The following is a 27759-nucleotide window of genomic DNA, read 5'->3' as shown; positions in this document are numbered from 1 at the left end:
TTAGCTAGCTACTGTTTCATTCACTTAGCGACTAAGCCGTTCTGATAAGTGTTGTCAAAACCCTGCTTTCCTTGGCACAAGGTTTCACTAAATGCGTTCACCGCTCAATTAAAGACAAGTACAAAAAAGGTTCGAAAATGGGCTTTCATATATGGAATGAGAACCAATTATTTTTCCTATGCAATTAAAACAAAATTGATGTTCAAACGAATGAAAAAAATGACAGGGAAAGCCTTACTGAAATGCGAATAGTTGGGTAATATTTTTCAATCAACAAAGCACTAAACCGGATCTGGACGTTTTCAGAGCTAGCACCTCGTGACGACTGCAAGGAAGTTGGTTAATTAAAGCAAAGATAACAGAAAGCGAAGACCTGCAACCAGGAAACACAATTGCAGCTCATAATTAGATTATCAGGGTACATTTGTATTACTTGAAAAGACATTTTCCTTCTCATAATTCCACCACATATGGTGTCAGTAGTCCCACATAAAAACAGGGAGAACAAAAAGAAATAATTTTGACATACCAGAGACATCTGAAATTTTAGAGAAAAAAGAACAAGAAGTGTCCTATTTTAACGATGAATAATCACACGACAAGCAAAACGACCAAATAAATAAGTTTGAAGCATAACAATCATTCATTTTTTTTTTTGAAAAATCCGCCTTTCGGCGAACAGAAAAAGCATACGGATGCTTGATTCAGGTGTCATTTGAGAAAAACACAACTCTTGATCAAATAAATTTTAATTTAAGCTTTAATTTATGATTCACCTGAAGGATCATAAAATTCAATAGGATTCCAAATAGCATTCACCAATACAACCTTTTCAATTGAAAAGAACTCATAACATGCACCAGAAATATAAACCTATGCGTATTATACAAATTGAAGCACAAATATCTGCGTAAGGAGCGGATTTTGAACACAGAACCGAAGCAGAGCTTCGCACCACTTGCGATACAACTAGGTAAATCAAATTTTTGTATGTCACGATGAAGGAATCCAAAAGCCCAGCAAAAGCTGGAGGTACGTATATGATATTATTCAAGTTTGTTACACTGATGCTGGAAAAAAACACATTTTCTTTCAAAATTGGAATTTCCCTTGTTTGACCTTACCAATTACATTTGGAAAGGTTGGACTTTGACTTGTTTGAACTTACCAACCGAAATTCGCGCAACCGCTTCTTTCGATTGAAGTTTTCATCTCAGATTCGATAGGATAGTTCTTATGAAAATTCCAAAAAACGGTCTAAGTTCAAAAAACTTGAATATCCGAAATTGATAACTTTTTTTTGCTAAAAGCAAGTCGTGGCCGGTAAAGTAGGGAAGATTCCTAAAACCGGGTTTCTCGACTGAACAGTTAACATGAGAATTGGCACAATAATTTTCAAAAAGAGTCAAAGAGTGTCCAAAAACGATCCAAGTTTAAAAGTTTTGGTTTGTTTGAGAGCCATAACTTTATTCCAAAAGAAACTGCGCTTAGCAAAGTATATAGATAAGCTTCCAACAACCTGTTTTGTCGATTACAAGTATGATATCAGATTTGGCAGAATAGCTAGAGAAAAGTCCAACAACCGGACAAAAAATCGAACAATTGATATTTCCGAGAATCATAACAATTCCTAAAAACAATTGCGCAGATCAGCTTATGCAGAGGTTAACACAACCTGTTATTTCAATTGAACCAAAAAAAATAGGTTTAGCGATGTTTAGGGTTAGGGTAGTTCGAGAAGCGTTTCCTAGAGCCATAGTGTCGTTTCCTAGTGTCATTTACTAGAGCCATAATTTTTTGAGTAAAAAAACATGGGCTTCCCTCAATCTGTTCTTTGGATTGAACTCATAATCTCAGATACAAGAGGTTTTTTCATTAAAATTCATAAAATTTAGAAGAAAAAAACGCTCAAAAAATTGGGAAATATCGAGGATTTTTTCGTTAAAATTTCGCTGAGCGGCAGAAGCAGGGGATCATTCCTTTCAATCCGTATTTTTGATTGAAATCAAGGCGTCAGATTTCGGAGGGTAGTTTTCGAAAAATTTCAAAACGATAGAAAAAAGCTCAAAAAACCAAAATTCGACTTTTCCGAGTGTCATTGATTTTTCAGTAATAAAAATTGGGCTCGTGCAGAGGAACTTCCCACTACCTGTTCTACCCATCGAAACCACAATCTCAAATTTGGGAAGGAAGTTTCTGAGAAAACGAAAAAAATCAAAAAATGGGCAAAAATCCCCCACAGACTTTTTCAAAGAGCGTAGACCGAGGTGTCAAGTAATAAGATTCTAGGGAAAACAACAGGCACAAAAAATTTAGGCGGTCTTTCTATGGATAGCCCTTATTTGAAAATCAGTAGATGGGTATTTGAGAAAAAAAAACTTGAAATTTGTTTTTGAATTTTTTTTTTTTAATTTCCCAAAGCCTCTCAAAAAAAATAAAACAGAAAACTCAATCCCATGCAATTTCAAAATAACTTTTTTTGTATCAAACACGAATTCTAGGCAAATAAACCAAGCAAGCCGAAAAAGGCCGACAATCATTGAGCAAACACCAGTTGAGCCGAAAAAACTGATGTTGTAAATTTTAAAAGTTTCAAGTCCACCGGAAACTACCGTAATAACTAGCGACCCACCCAGCAGAAATTTCATGAAATTGAGAATGCCAGCTGAAGACCATGTCAAGTGAAGAGCATTGAGCATGTCAAACGATTCAACTGATTTTGCTTAGCTAGTTGTTAACACGAAAAAAAAAATCTACATTCCGATTTGATAACGATTGCTAGTCACAAGCGTAAAAAAATCAAAAATTTGTCAAGGTTCTTAGTTAGATAGACAAATTGAACTATGAGCTACAGTGAAACACTATGAAAGCCTTACTTTACAAAAATTTCTACCCTTTAGGCGAGTTTTTGAGAAAAAAAAATGACTAATTAGGAGTTTTAAGGTCAGTCTTTTGAGTTTTGAACTAAAAGATCGCACTTTTTTGGCGCTTGCCTCCTTCCTTAAATTGAAAGCATATTGGTTCCAAAGTCGTCTTTAGTAAATTTTGAGTATCTTTTTTTATTGGCCGGGACCTTTTTATATGGGCAATTTTAGTACATGTGATCTTTTGGTACAGCATCTTTTGTCATGCGAGCTTTTGGTATAGCATCTTTTGTTCTGACACCGAAATCTTCAAATCCGAAAATCTAGAAAAAAGCTGGCCCTGTTGATTGATGATGCTGCCATTTATTTCTCCATCAAATACTCAAAAAAATGATTTTTAAAAATGATTAAATTGTTATATTACCTCTTATAAACATCAAATTGACTTAAGCATTTAGTCTACAGGTAAAGCAGGCATCAATCAATTAGGTAGAGAGTTCAAGTCATGTTCCGACTGTGTTTAAATCTGCGATCTGCTTAACAAACTCCTTTTTCTGTGCACCTGCTTAAGAAACCCCAATGCATATACTGATTTTAAAATAGACTAGCGTGTAACGCACCACCGGTGCTTCGAACTTTTGACAACTCAGGAAAAACCGCATATAGTGGAAACCAGATCTGCAGACTTTTAGTGTACTCTGACTCACCCAATTACATGGTTAGGAATTTTAAATTTTTAAGAAAAAAATTCGTTAACTTTTCTGAAATTTATTCGAAAAATCACAACAAAAGTCATATCTCGAAAACTACAAGAAGTTGAGCATTCAAATTTGTAGGCAAGATTCGCAACCCCTGAGAGTACCCTGAAATCACCCAACTAAAGGGTAAGGTGTTTCAAATTTTGAAAACAAAAATTACATCAGGTATTTGAAAATTTAAGTTTTAATTTAGAAACAAAAAGATATTACAAAAATAGAAAAAAGATCGAAAAGAAGGATTGAAGAAGAAATCGAAAAAGGATTGAAGAAATTTAAGAAAAAGGAGAATCGAAAAAAAAAAAACAGAAAAAAAGATAAAAAAAGATAGGAAAAAAAGAGAAAAAAGATCGAAAAAGAAAGATGAAAAAAAAAGATCGAAAAAGAAGGATCGAAAAAAAAGGATTGAAAAAAGATAGAAAACAATTTTAAAAGAAGAAAAATAGAAAAAAGATAGAAAAAAAGATCGAATAAGAAGGAGCAAAAAAAAAATTAGAAAAAAAGATAGAAGAAAAAGATCGATAAAGAAGGATCGAAAAAAGACAGAAAAAAACATCGAATAGATTGAAAAAAAAAAGATAGAAAAAAAGATCGAAAAAGAAGGATTGAAAAAAGATAGAAAAATAAAAAAAGAAAGAGAGAAAAAAATTCGAAAAAGAAGGATTGAAAAAATTGAAAAAAAAAGATTGAAAAAAATATCGAAAAAGAAGGATCGAAAAAACGATAGGAAAAAAGAGAAAAAAGATCGACAAAGAAAGATCGAAAAAAGATCAAATAAGAAGGATCGAAAAAAAAATTCGAAAGATAGAAGAAAAAGATCGATAAAGATGGATCAGAAAAAAGACAGAAAAAAATAGAAAATCCAGATAAAGAGAAAAAATTGGAGACAACCGTTTGACAGTGGTTTTATTTTGAACTGAAACGTCGAAACCAAATTGAAAGTTAAAAAATCGAATTAATTATGAAACAAGGTACCACTAGAGATGAGTCCAGACGAGATGAGAACCAGATTGCAACAACCTTGCTTATCGCAAGATTATATAGTATTAGAAAAAAACGTTGTTTTTTGTGCAAACTTATCGAGCTCGAAAGAAGCAGGCAATACTTGGGTGGTCAATTTACAAATTACAAGAATAAATCAAATTGAATTTCAATAATAGCATAAATTACTTAAATCACCACTCTAATAGTGAGGCCCTGTTGTGGGAGGGCCGGGTGCGAACAAAAACAACGGTTGCACGTTATGTTTCGACTACGTTAAAGAGAAAAGCTACAAAAAATTCAAAATTGTGTTGCTTTCTGTCGTGATGTGATGAGAGGGACAAAACAAAAGCGTTATCACATTCAAATTAGTCAGGTTCAGCTACAGATTAATCCCAAAATGCAAATCAAAAACAAAGATTCAAAAAACTTTTGAACACTTTCGCATCTTGTTTCTTTTTTTTTGGTTTTTTAAATATAATAATTGGCAAGAAGCACTACAGGAAGCTCTGAAGACTTATTTTTTTTGTGCATTTATAACACCAATAATAGCCAAATTTTTACATGTCAATCGCTCAAAAGTTTTCCAAAAGATTTCTCACTAACCCATTTGAAAAAACATAGCCAAAAGACAGTTGGAAAAGAGTCAATGTACGCAAGAAAACAGAAAAAAAGGATTTATTCATTGAAAAAATCTCAACTTTCGATATTCGTTGAAAAAATAAATGGACTTGAGATTCTTTGATTTCTAGAACAGTTTACGATGGACACTTTTATGATAAAATTATCGCAGATACAATTATCTGTGGAAACTGGATTAAAAGGAAAATTTTATTTCGTTGGGAAATTCGATAATTCGATCGGGTTTTTCGTGAACTTTACACTTTCGCTGTTTGATAGTTTAGTTTGGTTTCCTTTTAACAAAGAAAATGAACTTAACTTAAAACACAGCGGCGAAGCCGAGCTTCGCAACACTCGCGATATACAAAAACATATTGCGCTACAACATAGTGAATGAAAAAAAGACAAAGACAAAAACATTTCTGATAAATTATGTTGGAAAAAAATTACTTGAAAAAGTTGAAAAATAACAAGTACAAAAACTTCATATTTGTATCGGATGAGGTTCATAAACAAGACTTAATAAATGTAAATCATTTACCGAGCGGCAACAAAGGAGACAAACTTTGGGTCGAAACCTGTTGAGCCGAAAACAAAACTGTTGTCGTAAAAAATCTGTTGGCATAAAAAACTGTTGTCATAAAAAATGCTTTCGAAATTACGCAAAATAAAATGACTAAGTCGATACAACATAAACTGCACTGTTTGATTATTTTAAAAAAGAAAAAACAAAAACTCAAAATCAGACAGGGTAAATTTACAACTTCGTGAATTTACAAACTGTTTAAATTGTAAAAAAACCATGCTTTAAAAAGTAAACCAGTAGAAAAAACTTGCCAGATAAAAGAAAATGGCGTTTAAAAAAACGGAAAAAGAAGAGACAGAAACTAGAACGGAAACCACAAACACGAAAAATAATCCGATTTGAAACATATTATCCCAAACGGCTATAATTTGATCTCGAAATGACGCAAAATAAAATGACTAAGCCGATACAACATAAACTGACACTGTTTGATTGTTTGAAACTCAAATCAGACAGGGTAAATTTAACACTTTGTGAAGTTGCAGTTAGAGTAAAAACTGTTTAAATTGTAAAAAAAAACCCATGCTTTAAAAAGTAAGCCAGTAAAAATCTTATCAGATAAAAAAATGGCGTTTAACAAAACGAAAAACAAGAGACAGAAACTAGGACGAAAACCACAAACACCAAAAATAATTGAGTTTTTTGAAAAGATAATTGCTACCTGAAACGTGTTTGAACTAAGTACTACTTAAGCATCTTCTAGAGAAAAATACTAATTAGGTATCTTCCTCTAGAAGAAAAGATCCTCTAGAAGTGCAGATCTTTTGGACATAGTTGTTAACGGGAAAAAAGTCTAGTACCCGATTGCAATACCCTTGCTTATCGCAAGGGCAAAGAAATCAAAAGTCAAACCGCGAAAATGTAAAATCGAACCTGAACAAATTTTAAGGTTTTTCTTGAATAAAAAACGAAAAAAATCATCGCGACCTATATAAGAGTCTGAACTACGTTCATCGACTTTTAATTATTTGTGGTATTTGATTTTGCGTGAAAAAACTAAAACACATCCGAAGACGAAGTTCCCCGCAGCGTTCAGTGAACGAAATAAAAAACCATGATTTTCAGCCCAATTTCTATATCAGTTTTATGAATTAATCTTGAAATCATTAAATCACATAAGTGCAAACTTCACCTAAGTCAATGGACCTTTACAATTAAAATCAGGGACCTTTGCATGATTTGCAATGCAAAAATTATGCCATTGATTTTCAGGCGTACGAAAACGACTGTTAAAACTTGCGTTTTTTCATACTTTTACACAACTATAGGCACAAGCCAGCCGTCTTAAACATAACAATGATTTATAAAAGCGTATTTGACAGACTTATACTAAGTGAAGGAAACTTGTACAAAAACAGGAATCAGTCTTTTTAAAATTGTTAGGTTAAATAAAATGACGATTTCAAGCTACTTGATTACGGGAAGAGTAGATATCAAGAACAGGTTCTTTGTATGGATTTCTTCTGACTGAGAGGAAAATGAAAAGATGAATCAAATACAGGGCGGAGCTTCGCAAACACTAGCTAGAACACGATAAAAAGCAGCCATAAATTTCAATATGAAAAATTAGAAATAAGCTTCGAAATAGTAAAAAGAACTGATAATATGCAATTTTCAATGCTAGTGATATTTCCAAATAGTGCACACTTTCAATGAAATTTATCGTTAACAATTAAGCGAATCAAAACAATACAGACCGACAATTGATTTTATATTTAAAACAGCTTCGCAAAGCAGCAACAAAACTTTTAAAAAAACATTCATAAATTTAAAGGAAGAAGCAGCAATTAGAAGCAAAACAACGGCACAAAAGATCTCTAACATACACAAAAAACGTCAAAAAAACAAATACTGGTTAACAACAGAATTTATACCCAGCAGCTCTAACTCCAAAAAACGTTCGAAAAATCAAAAACTTGACTTTTCCGTGGACCATAATTTTTTGGGTAAAATATGGCGTAGTCGTATATGCAGACGAGCTTATCCCAATCCGTTCTTTGGGTTGAACCCATAATCTCAGATATGAGAGGGTATTTTTCGGTAAAATTCATAAAATTTAGAAAAAAAAGCGCTCAAAAAATCATAGAAATTAGGACGATCGAGGATCATTTCTCATTAAAAAGTTTCGGCTGAGCCGCAAAAGCAAGGATCTTCCCACAACCTGTATTCTTAATTGAAATCAAAACCTCAGATTTTAGATGGTAGTTTTCGAAAAAATTCGAGAAATTTGAAAAAAACGGTAAAAAAAACAAATATTTGACATTTCCCAGGATCATTACTTTTTGAGTTAAAAAATTTGGGCTTACACAGAAGAGCTTCCCAGAACCCGTTCTTTCCATGGAAATCAAAATCTTATGGTTGAAACTAAAATCTCTGGTGAAAACGAAAAAAAATGGGTCAAATATTCCCCCACTGACTTTTTCGAATGGTGTAGACAGGTGTAAAAAAAACTCTACGGGAAAAACAGGCACAAGGGAATGTAGGCGGTCTTTCTATGAAGACCCCTTTTATTTGAAACAGATTTTTTCCGTTTCAGAAAACAACAGGTCTTGGTCAGATTCCAACCTTTGCGTCCATGGTGTTTTCTTTACCTCCAGCCCAAAAGGGCTGAAAACGCTGAGAAATTTGAATTAATTATGAAACAAGGTACCACTAGAGATGAGTCCAGACGAGATGAGAACCAGATTGCAACAACCTTGCTGATCGCAAGATTATATAGTATTAGAATAAAACGTTGTTTTTTGTGCAACCTTATCGAGCTTGAAAGAAGCAGGCAATACTTGGGTGGTCAATTCACAAATTACAAGAATAAATCAAATTGAATTTCAATAATAGCATAAATTGCTTAAATCACCACTCTAATAGGGAGGCCCTGTTGTGGGAGGGCCGGGTGCGAACAAAAACAACGGTTGCACGTTATGTTTCGACTACGTTAAAGAGAAAAGCTACAAAAAATTCAAAATTGTGTTGCTTTCTGTCGTGATGTGATGAGAGGGACAAAACTAAAGCGTTATCACATTCAAATTAGTCATGTTCAGCTACAGATTAATCCCAAAATGCAAATCAAAAACAAAGATTCAAAAAACTTTTAAACACTTTCGCATCTTGTTTTTTTTGGTTTTTTAAATATAATAATTGGCAAGAAGCACTACAGGAAGCTTTGAAAACTAGTTTTTTGTGCAATAATAACACCAATAATAGCCAAACTTTTACATGTCAATCGCTCAAAAGGCTTCAAAATGATTTCTCACTAACCCATTTGAATAAACATAGCCAAAAGACAGTTGGAAAAGAGTCATGAACGCAAGAAAACAGAAAAAAAGGATTTATTCATTGAAAAAATCTCAACTTTCGATATTCGTTGAAAAAATAAATGGACTTGAGATTCTTTGATTTCTGGAATAGTTTACGATAAACACTTTTATGATAAAATTATCGCAGATACAATTATCTGAGGAAACTAGATTAAAAGGAAAATTTCTATTTCGCTGGGAAATTCGATAATTAAATTCCATTTTCGAATTAGAAGTCGATCGCGTTTTTTGTGAACTTAACACTTTCGCTGTTTGATAGTTTAGTTTGCTTTCCTTTTAACAAAGAAAAAGAACTGAACTTAAAACACAGCGGCGAAGCCGAGTTTCGCAACACTCGCGATATACAAAAAATATATTGCGCTACAACATAGTGAATGAAAAAAAGACAGAAGACAAAAACATTTCTGATAAATTATGTTGGAAAAAAAATACTTGAAAAAGTTGAAAAATAACAAGTACAAAAACTTCATATTTGTATCGGATGAGGTTCATAAATTAGACTTAATAAATGGAAATCATTTACCGAGCGGCAACAAAGGAGACAAACTTTGGGTCGAAACCTGTTGAGCCGAAAACAAAACTGTTGTCATAAAAAATCTGTTGCCATAAAAAAACTGTTGTCATGAAAAATGCTTTCAAAATTACGCAAAATAAAACGACTAAGTCGATACATCATAAACTGCACTGTTTGAATATTTCTAAAAAAAGAAAAAACAAAAACTCGAAATCAGACAGGGTAAATTTACAACTTCGTGAAAGTACAAACTGTTTAAATTGTAAAAAGAACCATGCTTTAAAAAGTAAACCAGTAAAAAAACTTACCAGATAAAAGAAAATGGCGTTTAAAAAAACGGAAAAAGAAGAGACAGAAACTAGGACGGAAACCACAAACACGAAAAATAATCCGATTTGAAACACATTATCCCAAACGGCTATAATTTGATCTCGAAATGACGCCAAATAAAATGACTAAGCCGATACAACATAAACTGACACTGTTTGAATGTTTGAAACTCAAATCAGACAGGGTAAATTTAACACTTTGTGAAGTTGCAGTTAGAGTAAAAACTGTTTAAATTGTAAAAAAAAACCATGCTTTAAAAAGTAAGCCAGTAAAAATCTTATCAGATAAAAAAATGGCGTTTAACAAAACGGAAAAAGAAGAGACATAAACTAGGACGAATACCACAAACACCAAAAATAATTGAGTTTTTGAAAAGATAATTGCTACCTTAAAACGTGTTTGAACTAAGTACTACTTAAGCATCTTCTAGAGAAAAATACTAATTAGGTATCTTCCTCTAGAAGAGAAGATCCTCTAGAAGTGCAGATCTTTTGGACATAGTTGTTAACGGGAAAAAAGTCTAGTACCCGATTGCAATACCCTTGCTTATCGCAAGGGCAAAGAAATCAAAAGTCAAACCGCGAAAATGTAAAATCGAACCTGAACAAATTTTAAGGTTTTTCCTGAATAAAAAACGAAAAAAATCATCGCGACCTATATAAGAGTCTGAACTACGTTCATCGACTGTTATTTTTTTGTGGTATTTGATTTTGCATGAAAAAACTAAAACACATCCGAAGACGAAGTTCCCCGCAGCGTTCAGTGGTCGAAATAAAAAACCATGGTTTTCAGCCCAATTTCTAATTCAGTTTGATGAATTAATCTTGAAATCATTAAATCACTTAAGTGCAAACTTCACCTAAATCAATGGACCTTTACAATTAAAATCAGGGACCTTTGCATGATTTGCAATGCAGAAATTATGCCATTGATTTTCAGGCGTACAAAAACGACTGTTAAAAGTTGCGTTTTTTCATACTTTTACACAACTATAGGCACAAGCCAGCCGTCTTAAACATAACAATGATTTATAAAAGCGTATTTGACAGACTTATACTAAGTGAAGAAAACTTGTACAAAAAAACAGGAATCAATCTTTTTAAAATTGTTAGGTTAAATAAAATGATGATTTCAAGCTACTTGATTACGGGAAGAGTAGATATCAAGAACAGGTTCTTTGTATGGATTTCTTCTGACTGAGAGGAAAATGAAAAGATGAATCAAATACAGAGCGGAGCTTCGCAAACACTAGCTAGAACACGATAAAAAGCAGCCATAAATTTCATTAAGAAAAATTAGAAATAAGCTTCGAAATAGTAAAAAGAACTGATAATATGCAATTTTCAATGCTAGTGATATTTCCAAATAGTGCACACTTTCAATGAAATTTATCGTTAACAATTAGGCGAATCAACACAATACAGACCGACAATTGATTTTATATTTAAAACAGCTTCGCAAAGCAGCAACAAAACTTTTAAAAAAACATTCATAACACATTCATAACATTCAAAAAAACACTTTGTGAAGTTGCAGTTACAGTAAAAACTGTTTAAATTGTAAAAAAAAACCATGCTTTAAAAAGTAAGCCAGTAAAATCTTATCAGATAAAAAAATGGCGTTTAACAAAACGGAAAAAGAAGAGACATAAACTAGGACGAATACCACAAACACCAAAAATAATTGAGTTTTTTGAAAAGATAATTGCTACCTTAAAACGTGTTTGAACTAAGTACTACTTAAGCATCTTCTAGAGAAAAATACTAATTAGGTATCTTCCTCTAGAAGAGAAGATCCTCTAGAAGTGCAGATCTTTTGGACCTAGTTGTTAACGGGAAAAAAGTCTAGTACCCGATTGCAATACCCTTGCTTATCGCAAGGGCAAAGAAATCAAAAGTCAAACCGCGAAAATGTAAAATCGAACCTGAACAAATTTTAAGGTTTTTCCTGAATAAAAAACGAAAAAAATCATCGCGACCTATATAAGAGTCTGAACTACGTTCATCGACTGTTATTTTTTTGTGGTATTTGATTTTGCATGAAAAAACTAAAACACATCCGAAGACGAAGTTCCCCGCAGCGTTCAGTGGTCGAAATGAAAAACCATGATTTTCAGCCCAATTTCTAATTCAGTTTGATGAATTAATCTTGAAATCATTAAATCACATAAGTGCAAACTTCACCTAAGTCAATGGACCTTAACAATTAAAAACAGGGACCTTTGCATGATTTGCAATGCAAAAATTATGCCATTGATTTTCAGGCGTACAAAAACTACTGTTAAAAGTTGCGTTTTTTCATACTTTTACACAACTATAGGCACAAGCCAGCCGTCTTAAACATAACAATGATTTATAAAAGCGTATTTGACAGACTTATACTAAGTGAAGAAAACTTGTACAAAAAAACAGGAATCAATCTTTTTAAAATTGTTAGGTTAAATAAAATGATGATTTCAAGCTACTTGATTACGGGAAGAGTAGATATCAAGAACAGGTTCTTTGTATGGATTTCTTCTGACTGAGAGGAAAATGAAAATATAAATCAAATACAGGGCGAAGCTTCACAAACACTAGCTAGAACACGACAAAAAGCAGCCATAAAATTCAATAAGAAAAATTAGAAATAAGCTTCGAAATAGTAAAAAGAACTGATAATATGCAATTTTCAATGCTAGTGGTATTTCCAAATAGTGCACACTTTCAATGAAATTTTTTTTATGTGCGAGTTAGGTTAGAAAAACAGAAGGTTCGTAATAATACACTACGCTGATTGCTTGTGTAAAAACCGTCCTAAAATCATATATCACTTTTTTTTTCAAAAAAAGCAAAAATCCTTGGAAGTCAATTATCTGAACTATTACAGAAGCATATCAAAAAAATTCAAATTTCAGTAAAAATAGCTTGAATTACGATAAAAATAGGTCCACAAATATATGACAAAGAGACGAAGCTTAGCTTCGAAAACAACAGCGATAACAAGACAAAAACATCTTTATAAAGTACAATAAAAAAAAGTATAAATAGGCCTCGAATTAGCAAACTGCCTCTGAGATTCGAACCTGCGATCTTGAGATTAACAGTATCACACACTAACCACTCAGCCACGAAAACTTATTATTATTTAGAAGATAGAAGATCAAACACTAGCCACAAATAAACCAGAGAACAGATGCTATGCTATTTCCAACGCTAGAGTGAAATTTCCGAATAAGTGAACAATTTTGATGAAAACTTTTATTTGCGAGTTAGAATGAAAAGAAGATTCTCAATGACACACTAAGCTGCCGCTAGTTTAAATACAAACACTATCTTTGTTTAATTTGAACTAGCAAGCCTTTCTCCAGTAATCAATCAGCTCGCAAAAAATAGTTGCTGTTCTGATCAAGCTATAAAACATCGAAATCTCAAGCTGAGCCAGATCGTAAATCGGTTTGAAAACTTTACGTATCATAGAACGAATCAGATCTCGAAAAAATGAAAGCTACTCTGAGCAAGCTATTCAAGCTACGAAACCTTAAATAATTCAAGTTAATTTCGTGAAGCGAATCGGAGTCGAAAACGTTTTTCTAAGCAGGCTGTTCAAGCTATCAAACTTCAAAATTTCAAATAATTTCATGGAGCGAATTGGTTGGCAAAAACACTCAAGTTTTACTGAAGCAAGTTAATGAAGCTATAAACAATTGAAATATTTCGAGTTGTTTAGATCAAAACATTTTAGGAAAATTTAGTTTTTTTTAAGCGAGCTAATGGAGCTAGCTAATAGAGTGAATCAGTTCGAAAAAATTCAAAATTCTCTTAATCAACCTATTGTAGCTATAAATAAAATTGACATTTTTATAAGTTATTTATTAAAAGGAAACGTTTTGCGAAAATAAGTTTTTCTGCGCGAGCTTATCCTGCGCGAGAAAAAATCCAAGCGCTTCGTAGACCGAATCGTTTTACCAAAAGTTAAACTTTTCTAACAAAAGTCAAACTTATGAAACTTTGAACTTTTTCAAGTTATTGTGTAGACTGAATCGGTTCGCGAAAAGCTTAAGTTTTTCTAAGCAAGCTTTTAAAGCTACGAAACTTTGAAATATTTCAATTTAGTTCATAGATTGAATCAGTTCATGAAACAATTAAGTTCTTCTAAGCAAGCTTTCTCAGCTAGAAAATTTAATATAATTCAAGTTATCTATAAACCGAATCAGTGTACGAAAAGCTTAAAAGTTTTCTAAGCAAGCTATTCAAGCAATGAAACTTTGAAATTTTTCAAGTTATTTAGTGGACCGAATCGGTACGCGAACAGTTTCAGTTTTTCTAAGCAAGCTTTATAGCTATAAATCTTTGAATGATAAAATTAAAAAGCTTTGAACTTTTTCAAGTTATTGTGTAGACCTAATCGTGTTCGTGAAATATAAACTTTGAAATATTTCGACACAACGAGGTTGCTTTGAATGATTCGTAAACGTTGTGCTCGATAGAAAAATTAAAACGTTGCGTCCATAGCGCATTAAGACTTTCATTTAATATGTAAGATTAAAAAACCGATTTCGCTACGCAGTATGGAGTCATCGCTGATGCTGATATAATTTCTCAACTTGATTTTTTAACCAAAAAACATTCAATAGAAAATACCCGAATTATATACTCCAATGCTTCGTACAAGAGCATGGCTACTAGAATTTCGAAATTCATCGTCCTAATTGAAAACACTTTGTGCCATTATGAAACCCAGTTTCGAGAAAATACAGCTTGGTTTGATCAGAGATCAAAATCAGATTCTATTCATCAGAGATAGCCAATTAGCTGAAAAAAAAAACATACCAGTTTTTCTCGACACTGCAAAAATTTTTCGAAATGGTTTTGTAGGCCAAACCGCGACTGAGAGGAAATCGCGAGAAACTGATACTTCAGTTGACCCTTAACAAGCGTTCTTTAAGGCACCTCAAATCGAAATAAAAACCCACTTCTTCCGTGAGTAGTTCTAACAATCAGGAACCTTTTGGGCAGAAATGGTATTTACAATTAAACCAGGAAACTTTCATCTCTATTATCACAATGAATCTAGTCTCCATTTCCAGACACTATAGAGCATTTCTCGAAAAAACTAGTTCACAGTTTGTAAACAAATTTCAGATCGACAAAAGTGAATTTACTTGACTCGTTATTCGGCAACCCTTTTTATAGCTGAAATAGATTTTTGACGAAATATCTCAAATAAACTGATTTTGACAAAAAACGGTTTTTTGATGCTTGATACTTCGCATCCATTAAAATGATAGGTTTTATCTTTCATCGTTCAACAAACTAGTTTTAATCGGCGGTAAAATTGACGCGATCAAATAGAAACACATGGTACATCTATTTTGCGCGGTAGAAATGGCAAAATCTTACCAGCGAGAGAATTCGGGCTAGTGGCGTGATTCGGCCCCCTTAACTCACTTCTGCTGTTTTTAAGGCAAAATTAGCAGTCAAATCAGCAGCAAAGGGTTAGTTTGCCACTTATCTAACCTGCTTCGAAGTTGAAACGGACGCTGGTGATCTTCTTGCGCTGGCTGAAAATATCGATTAAAAGGGGCGAAATTTTCAGGAAGCAACAAAATTAAAATTTATTGAGTAGAACACAAAGTAAGTCATTATCGGGTAAAGCAACGAGGTGAACTAAAACAAAAATGTTAAGTACTCTTTTGTTTTCTGTGAACCTCGTTTATCACATTTTTTCTTGTTACAGTGAAATAAACGTTAATTGGCCTCGTTCAAGGTACTATTGAACTTCATACCTTAAAGCTGAAAAATCAATCTAGCTTTCAAAATGCAGCTATTCCGATAAAAAGAAAATACAACGGTGAATTAAAAGAAAAATGCACCGTTTGTTCAAAATAATTTCGAAGTAAAATTTATCTATTTAAAATGCTCGCACAACAGCGGATGAGATTGTGAGATGAAATGAAGGGAAAAACAAGAACAAATTTTCCTCTTCGAAAAGGCTAAAAAAAATAGGGCTTTATAAAAAACAGTGAGAACAAAAAACCGTAAATTCTTTTTTATTATGGATTTTCAAAGCTTCATCCGTTAAAAAGAGCGAAGACAGGCGCAATGCCACCTATAACACTGAACACCTCATTGTAAAGCTGAAACAAAAATTTGAACTCAAATTCATTCATTTTGAAAAATTATACAAAAAGGAAGCTTCAAGTCATTTCTGTTTCTTACGGTTTCATACTATGGAGACAAATGATACAAGAGAAATCTTCCAAAAAAGCATAATCGCTTTTGGTACACCAAATCAGCAGTTTTGAATGAAAAATTTAATAAACCTAAAACTCGCGATATCCTGCTCGATCCAAAACAGAGACTCGTTGAAATGACGGCCGAGTTTGGCTCTAAGGTGTTCCCTCAAATTCTATACAATAACGATGACAATATTCATTCACGATTGAGCAACCCTTAAACCAGTCAAACTGCGCACAAAAAACAAGGCGATATTTTAAAATAGAAAAATTTATGTATGAGGCTTACTGATTGCTAGTAGCGCGCCGAAGGGGGCGGGGGTTTTATCAACCTCGCAATAAATTTTGAAACCACTGCTCATAAGGGCTTGAACACGATAACTCACTTGTCAAGTTGGAAATCAAAATTGAAGAAACAGGTTTCTCATATGTTTTTGGTACTCTTGCGATCTGCTTTTTTCGGTTTTAGATAATTAGCTTTAGAATAACGGTATTAGATAATCCGTTTTAGATAATTAGCTTTTTCCGAATAAAGCTTATATAGGAAAACCAAGGAAAACACACGTCAGGGCCATTAGCTTCACAAATTACAGAAGTAAATCAAAAACACTTGCATTTACGATGCAAATTACTGACAGCACCTCACGTTTCCACGACGTGGCAATTAAACCGAAAAAACATAAGCAGACAAACAAAAGCCCGACAGTTCATTTTTTTGCAATTTCATATTGAAAAAAATAAGTTCCTGCCTGTACTCGAAACCCACATCTAAGGGCACAAAGGCGACCGGGTTACCTCTGGTCTAAAAGAGAAGCAGCATTGCGATAACGCGAGAGCAACTTGACAGTTGCTTTCCTTATGACAACCTAACTTTTGAAACTTTGACCGATTTGGCAGCGCGCATAACTTCTACAAAAATAGCCAGAACCTTTTCAAATAGAAAAAATCTATACAATTATCACCCCATTACGTCTACTAAAAATTCTAACATTTCCTCTATAGCAACTTCGTAAGCCCCCTGCCCTTATATGCTTTCGATGACTAGTGACAAAGCCTAAAAAAAATTATCTTTTAATTTGTACGTTCAGAATTATACCAACTTGAACCGAAATGAAGGTGGATGTGGAGTGGATCAATGAGCGTCGCCATCGTCTTCATCTCACCAGGGAATTTTGTTGAGAACGTAAGGGATTTTGACCCAATCCCGTTTAGTGGTGACCAGTGTAATCTAACATTATTGCGAAACAAACAAGAGATTAAATTTTTAGGAAAAATACAGCTCAAAAAACTGAAAACTGTTATTTCGCAAATAATACGGGCACACACAACAAGTCTGCAGAGGAGACTTTCAATGACTTTACCACTCTTGTGGATAAAAGTTAAGATCTCTTTCAACCTGATGTCGTCGTAGTTATCGAAATGATACCTCTCAAAAATGCACCCAAGAATAATTCGAAAATCAAAATAATTGATGAATTTAAAAATTTGCCGCATGAGAAAAATTAGATAAAAAAGAGAAAGCAGCTGAAAATAAATGTCCTGATCAAAGTCACATCCTAAGTTTATTTGAAAATTGCACATTACGAAAACTATCAAAGTTTTTGAACTTGACTTATAAAAAGGTATTCCATACCTTATGAAAACGCTGATAGGCAATTTATCGAATACTTCTCAAAGTAGCATCCATGTTACTTCTCATAGTAGTCTGATATTAGTGACGACACTGCGAGCCAACATAAAGTGCAGTTTACACTGTTGCGCTATCATAATGATTTATGAATACTTTTTCTCAAAGCCAGAAGAAACTTCAAAAGGGTCCGAATTGCTACTCAAAAAAAAATTCTTTTAAATTTTACTTTAGTATTAAAAACCAACTTTGCTATCAAATTACAAAATTTTTCATGCCAATAGATCAAAAAATGTCAATTATCTTAAAAAACATTTTCAGATAATTAGACTGGTAAACATGACTTCTCCAACTGCGCTTTTCGGTTTGGTGAAACATGGCTAACATCTTAAGACAACTCAGTCACATGCAACCCCAAAAGAACATGTTCTGATTTTCCGTTAAAATAAAGGCTCCGAGAACCCAAAAAAAGGGGGAGGGCTGCTTTTTATAGTACCAAAAATGTGAAAGCACGGTTAAGGCCTGATTTTAACACTTTTCATCTTCGGTGTGAAAACTTGTGGATCGATATTCAAGTTATTTAAAGTCAAGCAAACTAAGTAAACGTATCTTACTTTCCTGAAAACACCTACATACTGACTTTCTTGAGTTGCGAAAAGCATCAAAAAAGCAGCCATAGGAAAAGCAAAATTAGATCTGATGGTTGTAATTTGAAATATCTAATTACACCTACAAGACCTGCTGGTAATCCATTCATTGATTATATAACCTATGATAACAGTTTAAAAACAGTCGGTACTTTCATGATTGGCTTTCCTATACAAAGTCATCGCCTTGTTTTATTAACAAATATGGAATTTAACAAACAATGCCCTAGGAAAATTAAATACATTTTCGAGAAAATTAATCATTCAGCACGTGAATTCAGAAAATGAGTGAAATAATTAGATTGGTCGAAACTTTATATGGTAATTACTCCTGAAATTAGATTGACTGTTTTGGGGAACATTTATATGAAATCAATTGAATTATGCTCTGATAAAAATGAAAGCAAAGAGAGCCAGAACGATTTCGATAGGTTTTACAATTAACTTACAAAAACAGCGTTCTTAAATTTGGAACCTAATAAGCAAAGTGAGGAACAGCAAAGACTGCTTGTGATATTGCTTCCCTAAGAAACTTGTTTGGCAACGTTTTAACGGATAAAAAACAATAGTAAACTTCCTTGATTTCAAATCCAGTGAGCTTGGCGAATTTTGGTTTGAATTTTATACTGCCAAATATTGTAAACTAAAAATATTTCATCAAAAGGGGATCTCTCTTTTAGGCTTGTTAAAAGAAACGAAATACTTAAACTTCTTCTGGCTTTGAGAAAAGACCTTGGGTCCTTTTGAAATACCAGCTTGGGCCTTACAAGACGCGGCCATAAAAAATCATCTCCAGTAACACACTTATTTAATGAAAACCACGCTCTCATAACTTTTCCGAATAGACGCAAATTGGCTAACATAACACTTTTGTTCAAAAATGAAACACTGAAGACGCAACAAACTACAGACCAATATCTATTACTACTGCGATGGCAAAAATTCTTGAAATCATTCAACAACAAACATCGAGTACCTAGATAAAGTCCATTTGATGAGTGATCATCCATTTGGATTTAGAAAACATTTTTCTTACAAGGATGCTCAAATTTTATCAACAGAAACAAGTCGACAAAAAAACTAGTTGCGGGAGCTCTTTTTCTATTTTATCTAAGGCTTTCGACTCAATTGATAAAAAGTTTCTGTTAGAAAAATTAGAATACTTAGGCGTTGAATGAACACTCTTTGAAAATCGGGAAAAAACTGAATTATTTGCTTTTAGGAATAATCCGAAAAAAAAGAATTAATTCAATTTATAAACGATTTTCTTGCAGTCAAATATTTAGGCCACCTCAATGACGACCAATTAGCATAACAAAATCAGGTTAAAAGCATTTTGAAAATACGGCACATAGGATCAAAACTATCTAAAACCATCTACACCTGATTCAGAACCAATGCTCATTAATTGTCTAGTACTCAGCCAAAATTCTATTTCCACGAGAGATCAAATTCCACGAGAGATCAAACTCGCTCACTCCATTTTTTGCAATAGCCAATGAGCAAAAAAAAACAATTTTAAAGAGCGTTTTCAATTGCTTAATAATCACAAGCTAAACGAGCAAGTTTTCGCAATGTAATTTATTCCACTTTCAAAAAAAGTACAAAACACTTTTTCACAATAAAAAAGTACAAAAAAAAATATTTTTATCTGAACCAATTTAAGACGGACCCAAGCCAAGTGTCGTACGGCAAACCATCTGGGAAATAATTTGAGCGCGCCTAAAGCAGGTCTTCGAGCAAGGATAGTAACTATTGTCTTTGTCCGAAAATAAATTCAATTTATACACTGCCTATTAACTTTGAATAAAATTTGTTAAATTATATCAAATTACACGAAAATCTGTGTTCTTTTTTAGGTTTATTAAAAAGCAACTTCGCAATTTCTTTAAAATGTGTCAGAAAAAGGTCTGATTCCAATCACACGATGTCCTACGAGATTCAATCTACTGACCACCCAAAGAATCCCGCCATTGGTACAGTTTTATGATATTTTTGAGTGACCTAACCACAAAATACACTCGATTTACCCCGAAAAAAACTCGATTTTATGTTCAAAAATGTCAAGAAACCGCCACAGTGAACAAAATATGCTTTTTACCATTTTCCTTCCACTTGTTATTTTTCCGAAAAAATCTAACACCGAATTCCGAAAAATAATTAATTCCTAACACAATCGGTCATCTACAACCTTCTAAAATCAATGGTTCACGAACGAAATCAACTTTTCTCGGTGGTAATGGGAAAACTGTAGAAGATCTCAATCTTTTGCTATAGGAAATAGGGCCTTCTTAATGTTCTGGGAGAGCACGGAAAATCATTTTGGCTGCCCAACTAAAATGCCATATGCTCGAAAAATTCCGACAACCAAAACACAACCAACCGAGAAAAACACAGATCTAGAGGTATCTTATTTTGCATTATAAACACCTGGATTCAAGCTCCTCCGCCATGTAGTTGCATAATTTTTGCGCTTAGGTTCTACGAAATTCGAAGATGAAAAGAAAAATGTTCTACAAGTAAATTTATGATTGATTTTATAGACAATAAAAGTGCTTTGATACAATACACATCGACACTTGATTATAGTTTGAACTAAAAACAATATGTCAAATACTAAGTTTTCAGTTAAGATGCAAGACCTCCGCTTCTTTGACAAATAACCAATTATGGCATCAGTCGACTTCAAATTGGATATTGGTTGTTATTATCATTTGCTTAAGTCTCGCTCCATAAGATGCAGGGATCATATCACGTTACAAAAACTTTACGTCAAGGTGAGTGCAGATTTTTTTTACTCCAGGAGATTTCGGATCTCAAAGCTAATCATGCAATGTTAAAAATTACAGTCACGATTGCATTAATTGCAACCACCCAAAATAGCATCCTTTAGAGATTTGGAAACATACGTTGGAATGGACTGAGTCTCTTTTTTATCAACCATTGCTTCTACGTGGTGCAGTTTATGGTTCCCAGTTTGCACTAACAGACTAGATATCGGGTTTGGTTCAGCCGAATTTGCGAATATAATGTCTGTATTGAGGGAATCGCCCACCATCAACGTTCGGCTCAGGTCTATATTTGTATCTTTAAACTCGTATTGCACGTGCTCCCACATATAAGGTTCGGGTTTTCCAGCATAGATCGGTTCTCTGCCTGAGCCAACTGCAATCATTTTGATAATCGAGCCTGTGCCACAGTTGATTATCTCGGGATTCGGCGTCGGTAGTCGGCTGTCGCTGTTCGTCCCAATAAACGTGACGTCATCGTGCACCAAATACGATGCTGCCGCAGTCGCCTTACCATAGTTAAATTCCCAGTCAGCTCCGACTATGACACAACCAACTCTAGGTTCTTTCTTGAAGTACTGCCATTCTGGAATAGTTTTGGGCAAGTCTAACTCAGCTGCAGCTATTGACTTCAGCCCCATTTTGGCCAGTTCTTCGCCTAAGGCTGGTAGCCCGATATAGAATATAGTATCCTTGTTGGGATCTGCTCTTTGTTGCATCACCTTGTACGCATAAAACGCGGCAGAGGATCCGGAACTGACAATGTTCTTCGGATCCACTGGAGTAAATCCGAGCTTCTTGAATTTCTCCGAATATTGCCTTCTGGACTTCGAGGAATTGTTCGTAACATAGAGTACCTGCTTCTGATTGGCCAAGAGGAAATTGACAGCTTCGATTGATCCTGGAATCGGATCATCGCCCTCCCAGAGAACTCCGTCGCAGTCAAACAGAAAGGTGTCAAATGAGTCCAAAAGTTCTTTGCTGTCCTCGGCTGAAGATATAACCTTGTAGGACATTCTGCCAACTACCATTCTTAAACAATATTGACTTCTGTAATCCTGTAAATTGAACTCACAATGTGCAATTAAATATACAAAACGCCTAAATTATATGTTAAGTTTGAGCATTGAAAGCAAAAAGTTATGAACCACAAACACGAAACAGCTTATCTTAACAGATTATGTACAATGACGTACTCAATTCGCAATGAATCAGAAAGGTTCAAAAGCCGATATTGTTGACGCAACGAATATTTAAAAATTTGTTCAGCTCGAATCAATAAGCAATTTAAAACTATTTTGAAAAATAACAACTGGTACGGACATTCAAGTAAAATAGACTACATACCATCGAAAAATTGTTGCTTTACACATGAGCATCATTCAAATTGCTAATCACGCTCAAAACTCATCGAGACAGTTCATGTAAGAACTACTTCAACGGTGAAGCTATTTTTTTGAAGTTTATGCTCTTTTGCAAATAAAAACACATTTTATGCAATCGAAGAGTTAAATGAAAACTCATGCAGTCTTCCCTGTTTACGTTACTGGCTTGCTAAATCTCGTTCCGCCTTAATATGAAGGCCAGAGAAATTTTTTGTCAAAAACTTCATTCTGCTGATATGCTTGTCTGTCTGTTGTGCTTTTAGCAATAAAAAATAACCGCAATGTCAGACGAGTGATTATCTGAACTCTTCATCTAAAACATTTATCATTAGACTAAACAAACCAGACGCGTAACTACAACATCAGTGTCCTGAAAATAACAAGATATTCAGACCAGTGCTACTTAGAATGCAACACATGCATATAGAGCTAAATCGCATAAACATTAAAATACCAAACTTCAAAATAAATGTTAACAATATCTAGCAGCATTGAGTAGCAAAGAATAGTTTCTAACATAGAGTACCTTCTTCTGATTGACAGCTTCGATTGATCATGAAATCGGTCATCGCCCTCCCAGGGAACTCTGTCGGAGTCAGAAAGAAATGTCTCAAAGGAGTCCAAAAAATCCTTACGGTCATCAGTTGAAGATAATTTGCAACACATTCTGTCAACTAACAATCTTGAACAACGTGAGCTAATCTATATTTCTATATTGATTCTCAAATATACAAAATGCCTAATCTGAATGATGAATTTAAGTATAGAAAGCATACACCACTAAACCACAAACACGCAAAATATTATCTGGACAGACTATAAAAAAGAAGTTTCGAAGTACTTACTTACTTTACTTTAAATTAAAAAGTAGGGTTCAACCGTGACATTGAGCTGAATACCCGGATAGCCAAAAAAATCGTTCTCGGTTAGCCGAAAAATAAATTCGTTCCCGGATAGCCGAAAAACAAATTTTTTCCCGGATAGCCGAAAACTTTTTTATTTCGATAGCCACAAAATTCGATTCGATCCACACCAAAAATTAAGCGCTGAAAATATTATTTTTTTAATCATCTATAATAAAAAGGCTTTTTCCCAATATTGCCCCTGCTCCCGCCCATCAATTTATTTGTAGATCTTCGGAATAGAAAAATGATATGATGGGGAAATGATTGCTTTAAAAAACTAAAAATTCCATCGAGCTTTTTTTCGATCGCCTCAAATCGAGCTATAACAACACACGCAGTAAAGATCTTGAGAAAACTTTGCGACGGATACAAATATTTGAAATTTTGAGAAAACTCGAGGTTTTGAACTCTTTTTTGACGCCTGCTCCCTACGTCCATCATCAAGACACTTATGTAAAATTGCTCTTATTTGTTTATTTACTGGACAGACGAAAAATTCTTTGTTCCCTTATAATGAGAAATATTTTTGTGGATAGCATAGCCAAAAAAATTGTTCCCGGTCAGCCGAAAAAACAGTATTTCGTTCACGGATAGTCGAAACAAATATATTTTGTTCCCGGACAGTCGAAAACCAATTTTGTTCCCGGATAGCCGAAAAAATATATATTGCGTTATTAGCGTAGTCGCACTTTTATAGGTTTCTAATTCCATAAAAACAAAGCTATTACGCATATAAAATGTTGGAGTCAATTGGACTTTTGTTTAGCTAAGCTCCAAAAAAAAACAAGATACTTTTATTGTTCGAACAAAAAGGGTCCCAACTTTGTGACGAATTTGCTTCTTAGTCAAATTTTGCTTGGTTGCTAAATAATTTAATGAGAAACTTTTGATTTTTAGGCATTATTTTGATAAAGTGGAATCCCTCTTAGGCGAAGGACCGAATGGGCGAAAAAAATCAGCCAATCAGATTTCAGTAATCCAAAATTTGGAAAGAAAGCGAGAAAATCTCACAGAAAGTTAACAATTCCAGGGAGTGGATACTAATATTGGCCGAATATAAAAAATGGCAAAAATATGAAAAAAAAAATTCAAATAGTCACTGACCGCTGGCGAATTTCAACAAATTTTGTATTTCAAGCGTTTTGTTATAAAAGAAGCAGAGAATTTCTTCATTTCATTGCTTTTAGTTAAACAGCAATAGATTCATTTTGAAATATGAATTTCGATTTTTTTTGTTTTCGGTCCTTCGCCCATGAGTTCTTCGACCAAGAGACTAGCCCCTTTTGACAATTCACTGACATAAATTTGTTCACGTATTGATCATCAAAAATTTGTTTACGTTATCAGAATCTATGGACTTGTTCATCTCGGATCATTAATAGGCAATTAGGCTTTACGTAAAACTTTTAACTAGTTTTATGTACAACTGGTAGAGACATTCAAGCAGCATGACAGACATGCTAACGACAAATTGTTGCTTTACACGTGATACTCATGCAAATTGTTAATCACGCTCAAAATTCATCGATACAGTTCATGAAAGAACTACTTCAACGATGCAGCTATTCTTTACGTTTATGCTTTTTTTTGCAAATATAAACTCATTTTGTGCAAACGAAGAGAAAGTAAATGAAAACTCATACAGTCTTCCCTGCCTACGTTACTGGCTTGCTAAATCTCTTTTCACACCTTTATATAGAAGGGCAGGGAGAATTTCTGTCGAGAGCTTCATTCTGCGGTTATGCTTGTCTGTCTGTTGTGCTTTTAGCAAAAAAAATAGCAATGTCAGACGAGTGATTATATGAACTCTTCATCTAAAACATTTATCATTAGACTAAACAAAACTGGCGCATAATTACATCAGAGACCTGAAGATAGCAAGACATTCAGACCAGTTCTAATCAGAATGCAACACATGCATTTAGAGCTAAATCGCATTAACATCGCGATTTGTGTGTGATGCCAAGATTTCAATTGTGAATATTCCGTAAAATGAGGTGATATTACAGATGCCTTTTAAGTAGTGGTCAAGTATCTGTCTTCTAATTCTTACTCCGTGAAATTCCGGTTTACACGGGCTACTTCCTCTTTCGAATAAATTTGCAATTAAGTTAAGACAAAATTGTACCTGTCCTCTAGTTGGATCATTAGTTGGATCATTTTGTGGATGGATGACAAAGGGAAGTATAGAGTCATCGTCGAAATTTTCGTCATATTGAATTATTTTTTTTGTATTGTAGTACTGTTAATGTCTAACTTTCAATATGTCTTACTGGTTGATTCCAATTATATAGTCGTACTGGTTTACGAATATATGATTTTTTTTATTCTACGTTTGCCTTTTATCGATGATGGTGTTGCGGATTCTGAGTCTGAAAAAGATTTTTGTTCGTTTACTGGGTTATTTTTATCTATTGAGTCTTTTAGGTCCTGAATTTCTTGTATTCTAGTTGTATCTGATTCTGAAACTGCGTTACGTGTTTTTGAAAATCTTCGTTTTATAATTTGTCTTTGTTTTGCTATTATTTCTTTTTTTTTTCGTGTTTGTCTTTTCGATCTAATATATCCTATTGTTTGTCTATGTGGTGTAAATACAAGATCGTATCTTTCGTTTTGAATTCAACAATTGTGAAGCACTATTGTTTGTTTACTACCTAAATTATCTCTTGACATAATGTTTAGAATGAGAGATGCGAAAGCCAGGGGTTAGAATTTTTATTTCTTCAACTGTTATTTCTTACGTTTTGTGGGTTATCTTAATCTTGGGGCATAGATTGTCGAGGTTAACGAGTTGGAGAGAGAGTATATCAACTCGTCAGAATGATGTTTACTTTCTCGCGACTAAGATTTAATTTAAGAAAACTTACTTATTCTTACTTAGGGATTTGATTTGTGATCAAGGGTTGGAGAATCAATCCACAAAGTTCAGGTACAATAAGAACACAAGTAGATCGTTAGATACTAATTTAAACCTTACTAATATTATGTTGGTTTTAGACTGGGTCAGCTAAGAGGAAGGGCTCAAGTGAAGGATGAGTAACCGAAGTTCTTTACTGTTAATCCTAATTATAATGGTTAGTTTTCTAAAAATTTCTATAAGTCCTGGGTGTTCGATAAGGGTTGGAGAGTGAATAGACGTTTGAGGTCGTTAGACACTTTTTATTATGAGGTGGTGCAAACAAAATTGTTCTGATTGATCCAAGGGAAGCCTTATTATCAAATAATTCAAATGAATAATCGTTAAATTAAGGTTAAATATGAAGATCCAAGGGAAGCCTTGATGATCTGTATTTTTAAAATAAATTTAGATTATCGAAAAGCAAAGATATGCCTCGATAATTACTTAGATATAAACTTTAAGTTGAAAAAAATTATAGGTTTAAAAATTTGTTCAAGGGTTAGGATTTTAAAAGATATTAGTTTTCGAATAAATTTAGATGTTTCAGGTGAAAAAGCGCGGATGAAGAAAAAACGAGTTCTTGAAAAGCAAGAAACTCTTTATAAATTTAATAAAACTAATACAAAATAATTTTCTAACTAAATTTTGTATTTTTAATCAATAAAAACTAATTCTACAAAAACTTTCAAACCTAAATTACTGCAGATTTTGGAAGAAACGATTTGTGTTCTTTTTATCAGTCGTTATTATTGTTATATAATATGGCTATAAAGCATCAAGAAATTTATTGCTTGGAAATTAGGTTTATTTTTCCCAGTAAATTTACTTTCATGTCAGAATGAAAATCAACTGCACAAAGGAATCTGAAGACATATACTCTTTCCGATTTGCGTCTTGTCAGGATGTAGTAGCTTTGTCTATTGGTCGGTTTTTGAACTGGTGTTTGTTGTATGGTTTGAAATATTGGAGTAGATTTATTGAGACGTGGAGACATATCTATTAAATTGTCTTTTCCATCTATCACTTTGCAATTTTGGTCTTTTTTTCTAATTCTAATTTGCTAAATCTAGGTTAGTTATGTCTTGTTCGAGACTTTTAGTCGCACCAGATGAGTTGAAGTCAACGGGAAAAAGTCTAGTTCAGATCATATATACTTGCTCTTTGTTTTATATTATGTAGAATTTAGTGGTCTGAATTAGCTGTGCAATAAGAAATGTTAGACCGGAGATTTTTCTTTAAATTTGCAAAATATTACAAGATGGGATCAAAATTAAATAAGCTATAATCATTTTCACGGGAAGAATGGGGTAGCAAACCGACTCAACCCA

At 33.6% G+C, this 27759-nt stretch overlaps 2 protein-coding genes across 3 annotated transcripts in view; both read right to left on the bottom strand.

Annotated features, from left to right (window-relative positions):
• LOC134839880 (uncharacterized) overlaps window positions 1-15656 on the bottom strand; it is a 121619-nt gene extending 105963 nt beyond the window's left edge. The window contains exon 1 of one of the 2 annotated variants that reach the window (XM_063855507.1): window positions 15344-15656. The gene's annotated coding sequence lies outside the window, so the exon portion shown is untranslated. Of the gene's footprint in view, window positions 1-238; window positions 493-15343 lie in introns of those variants that run through there. The other variant, XM_063855508.1, reaches the window with a different exon arrangement.
• Window positions 15657-20959: 5303 nt separating this feature from the next.
• On the bottom strand, window positions 20960-22633 carry LOC134839449 (glycerol-3-phosphate phosphatase-like). The gene has a single exon (XM_063854998.1). It carries the CDS (start codon window positions 22271-22273, stop codon window positions 21314-21316), a length of 960 nt encoding a protein of 319 aa, XP_063711068.1. The 5' UTR covers window positions 22274-22633; the 3' UTR covers window positions 20960-21313.
• Window positions 22634-27759: the final 5126 nt, after the last annotated feature.

This window comes from Symsagittifera roscoffensis, chromosome 2, assembly GCF_963678635.1.
Source record: "Symsagittifera roscoffensis chromosome 2, txSymRosc1.1, whole genome shotgun sequence".
In the NCBI taxonomy this organism is placed as follows: domain Eukaryota; kingdom Metazoa; phylum Xenacoelomorpha; order Acoela; family Convolutidae; genus Symsagittifera; species Symsagittifera roscoffensis.
This window is presented reverse-complemented; position numbering and strand designations above follow the sequence as displayed.

Bases quoted from the DNA above. Each gene is read 5' to 3' on its own strand.
- LOC134839449 (XM_063854998.1), bottom strand. From the start codon at position 22,273: ATGGTAGTTGGCAGAATGTCCTACAAGGTTATATCTTCAGCCGAGGAC.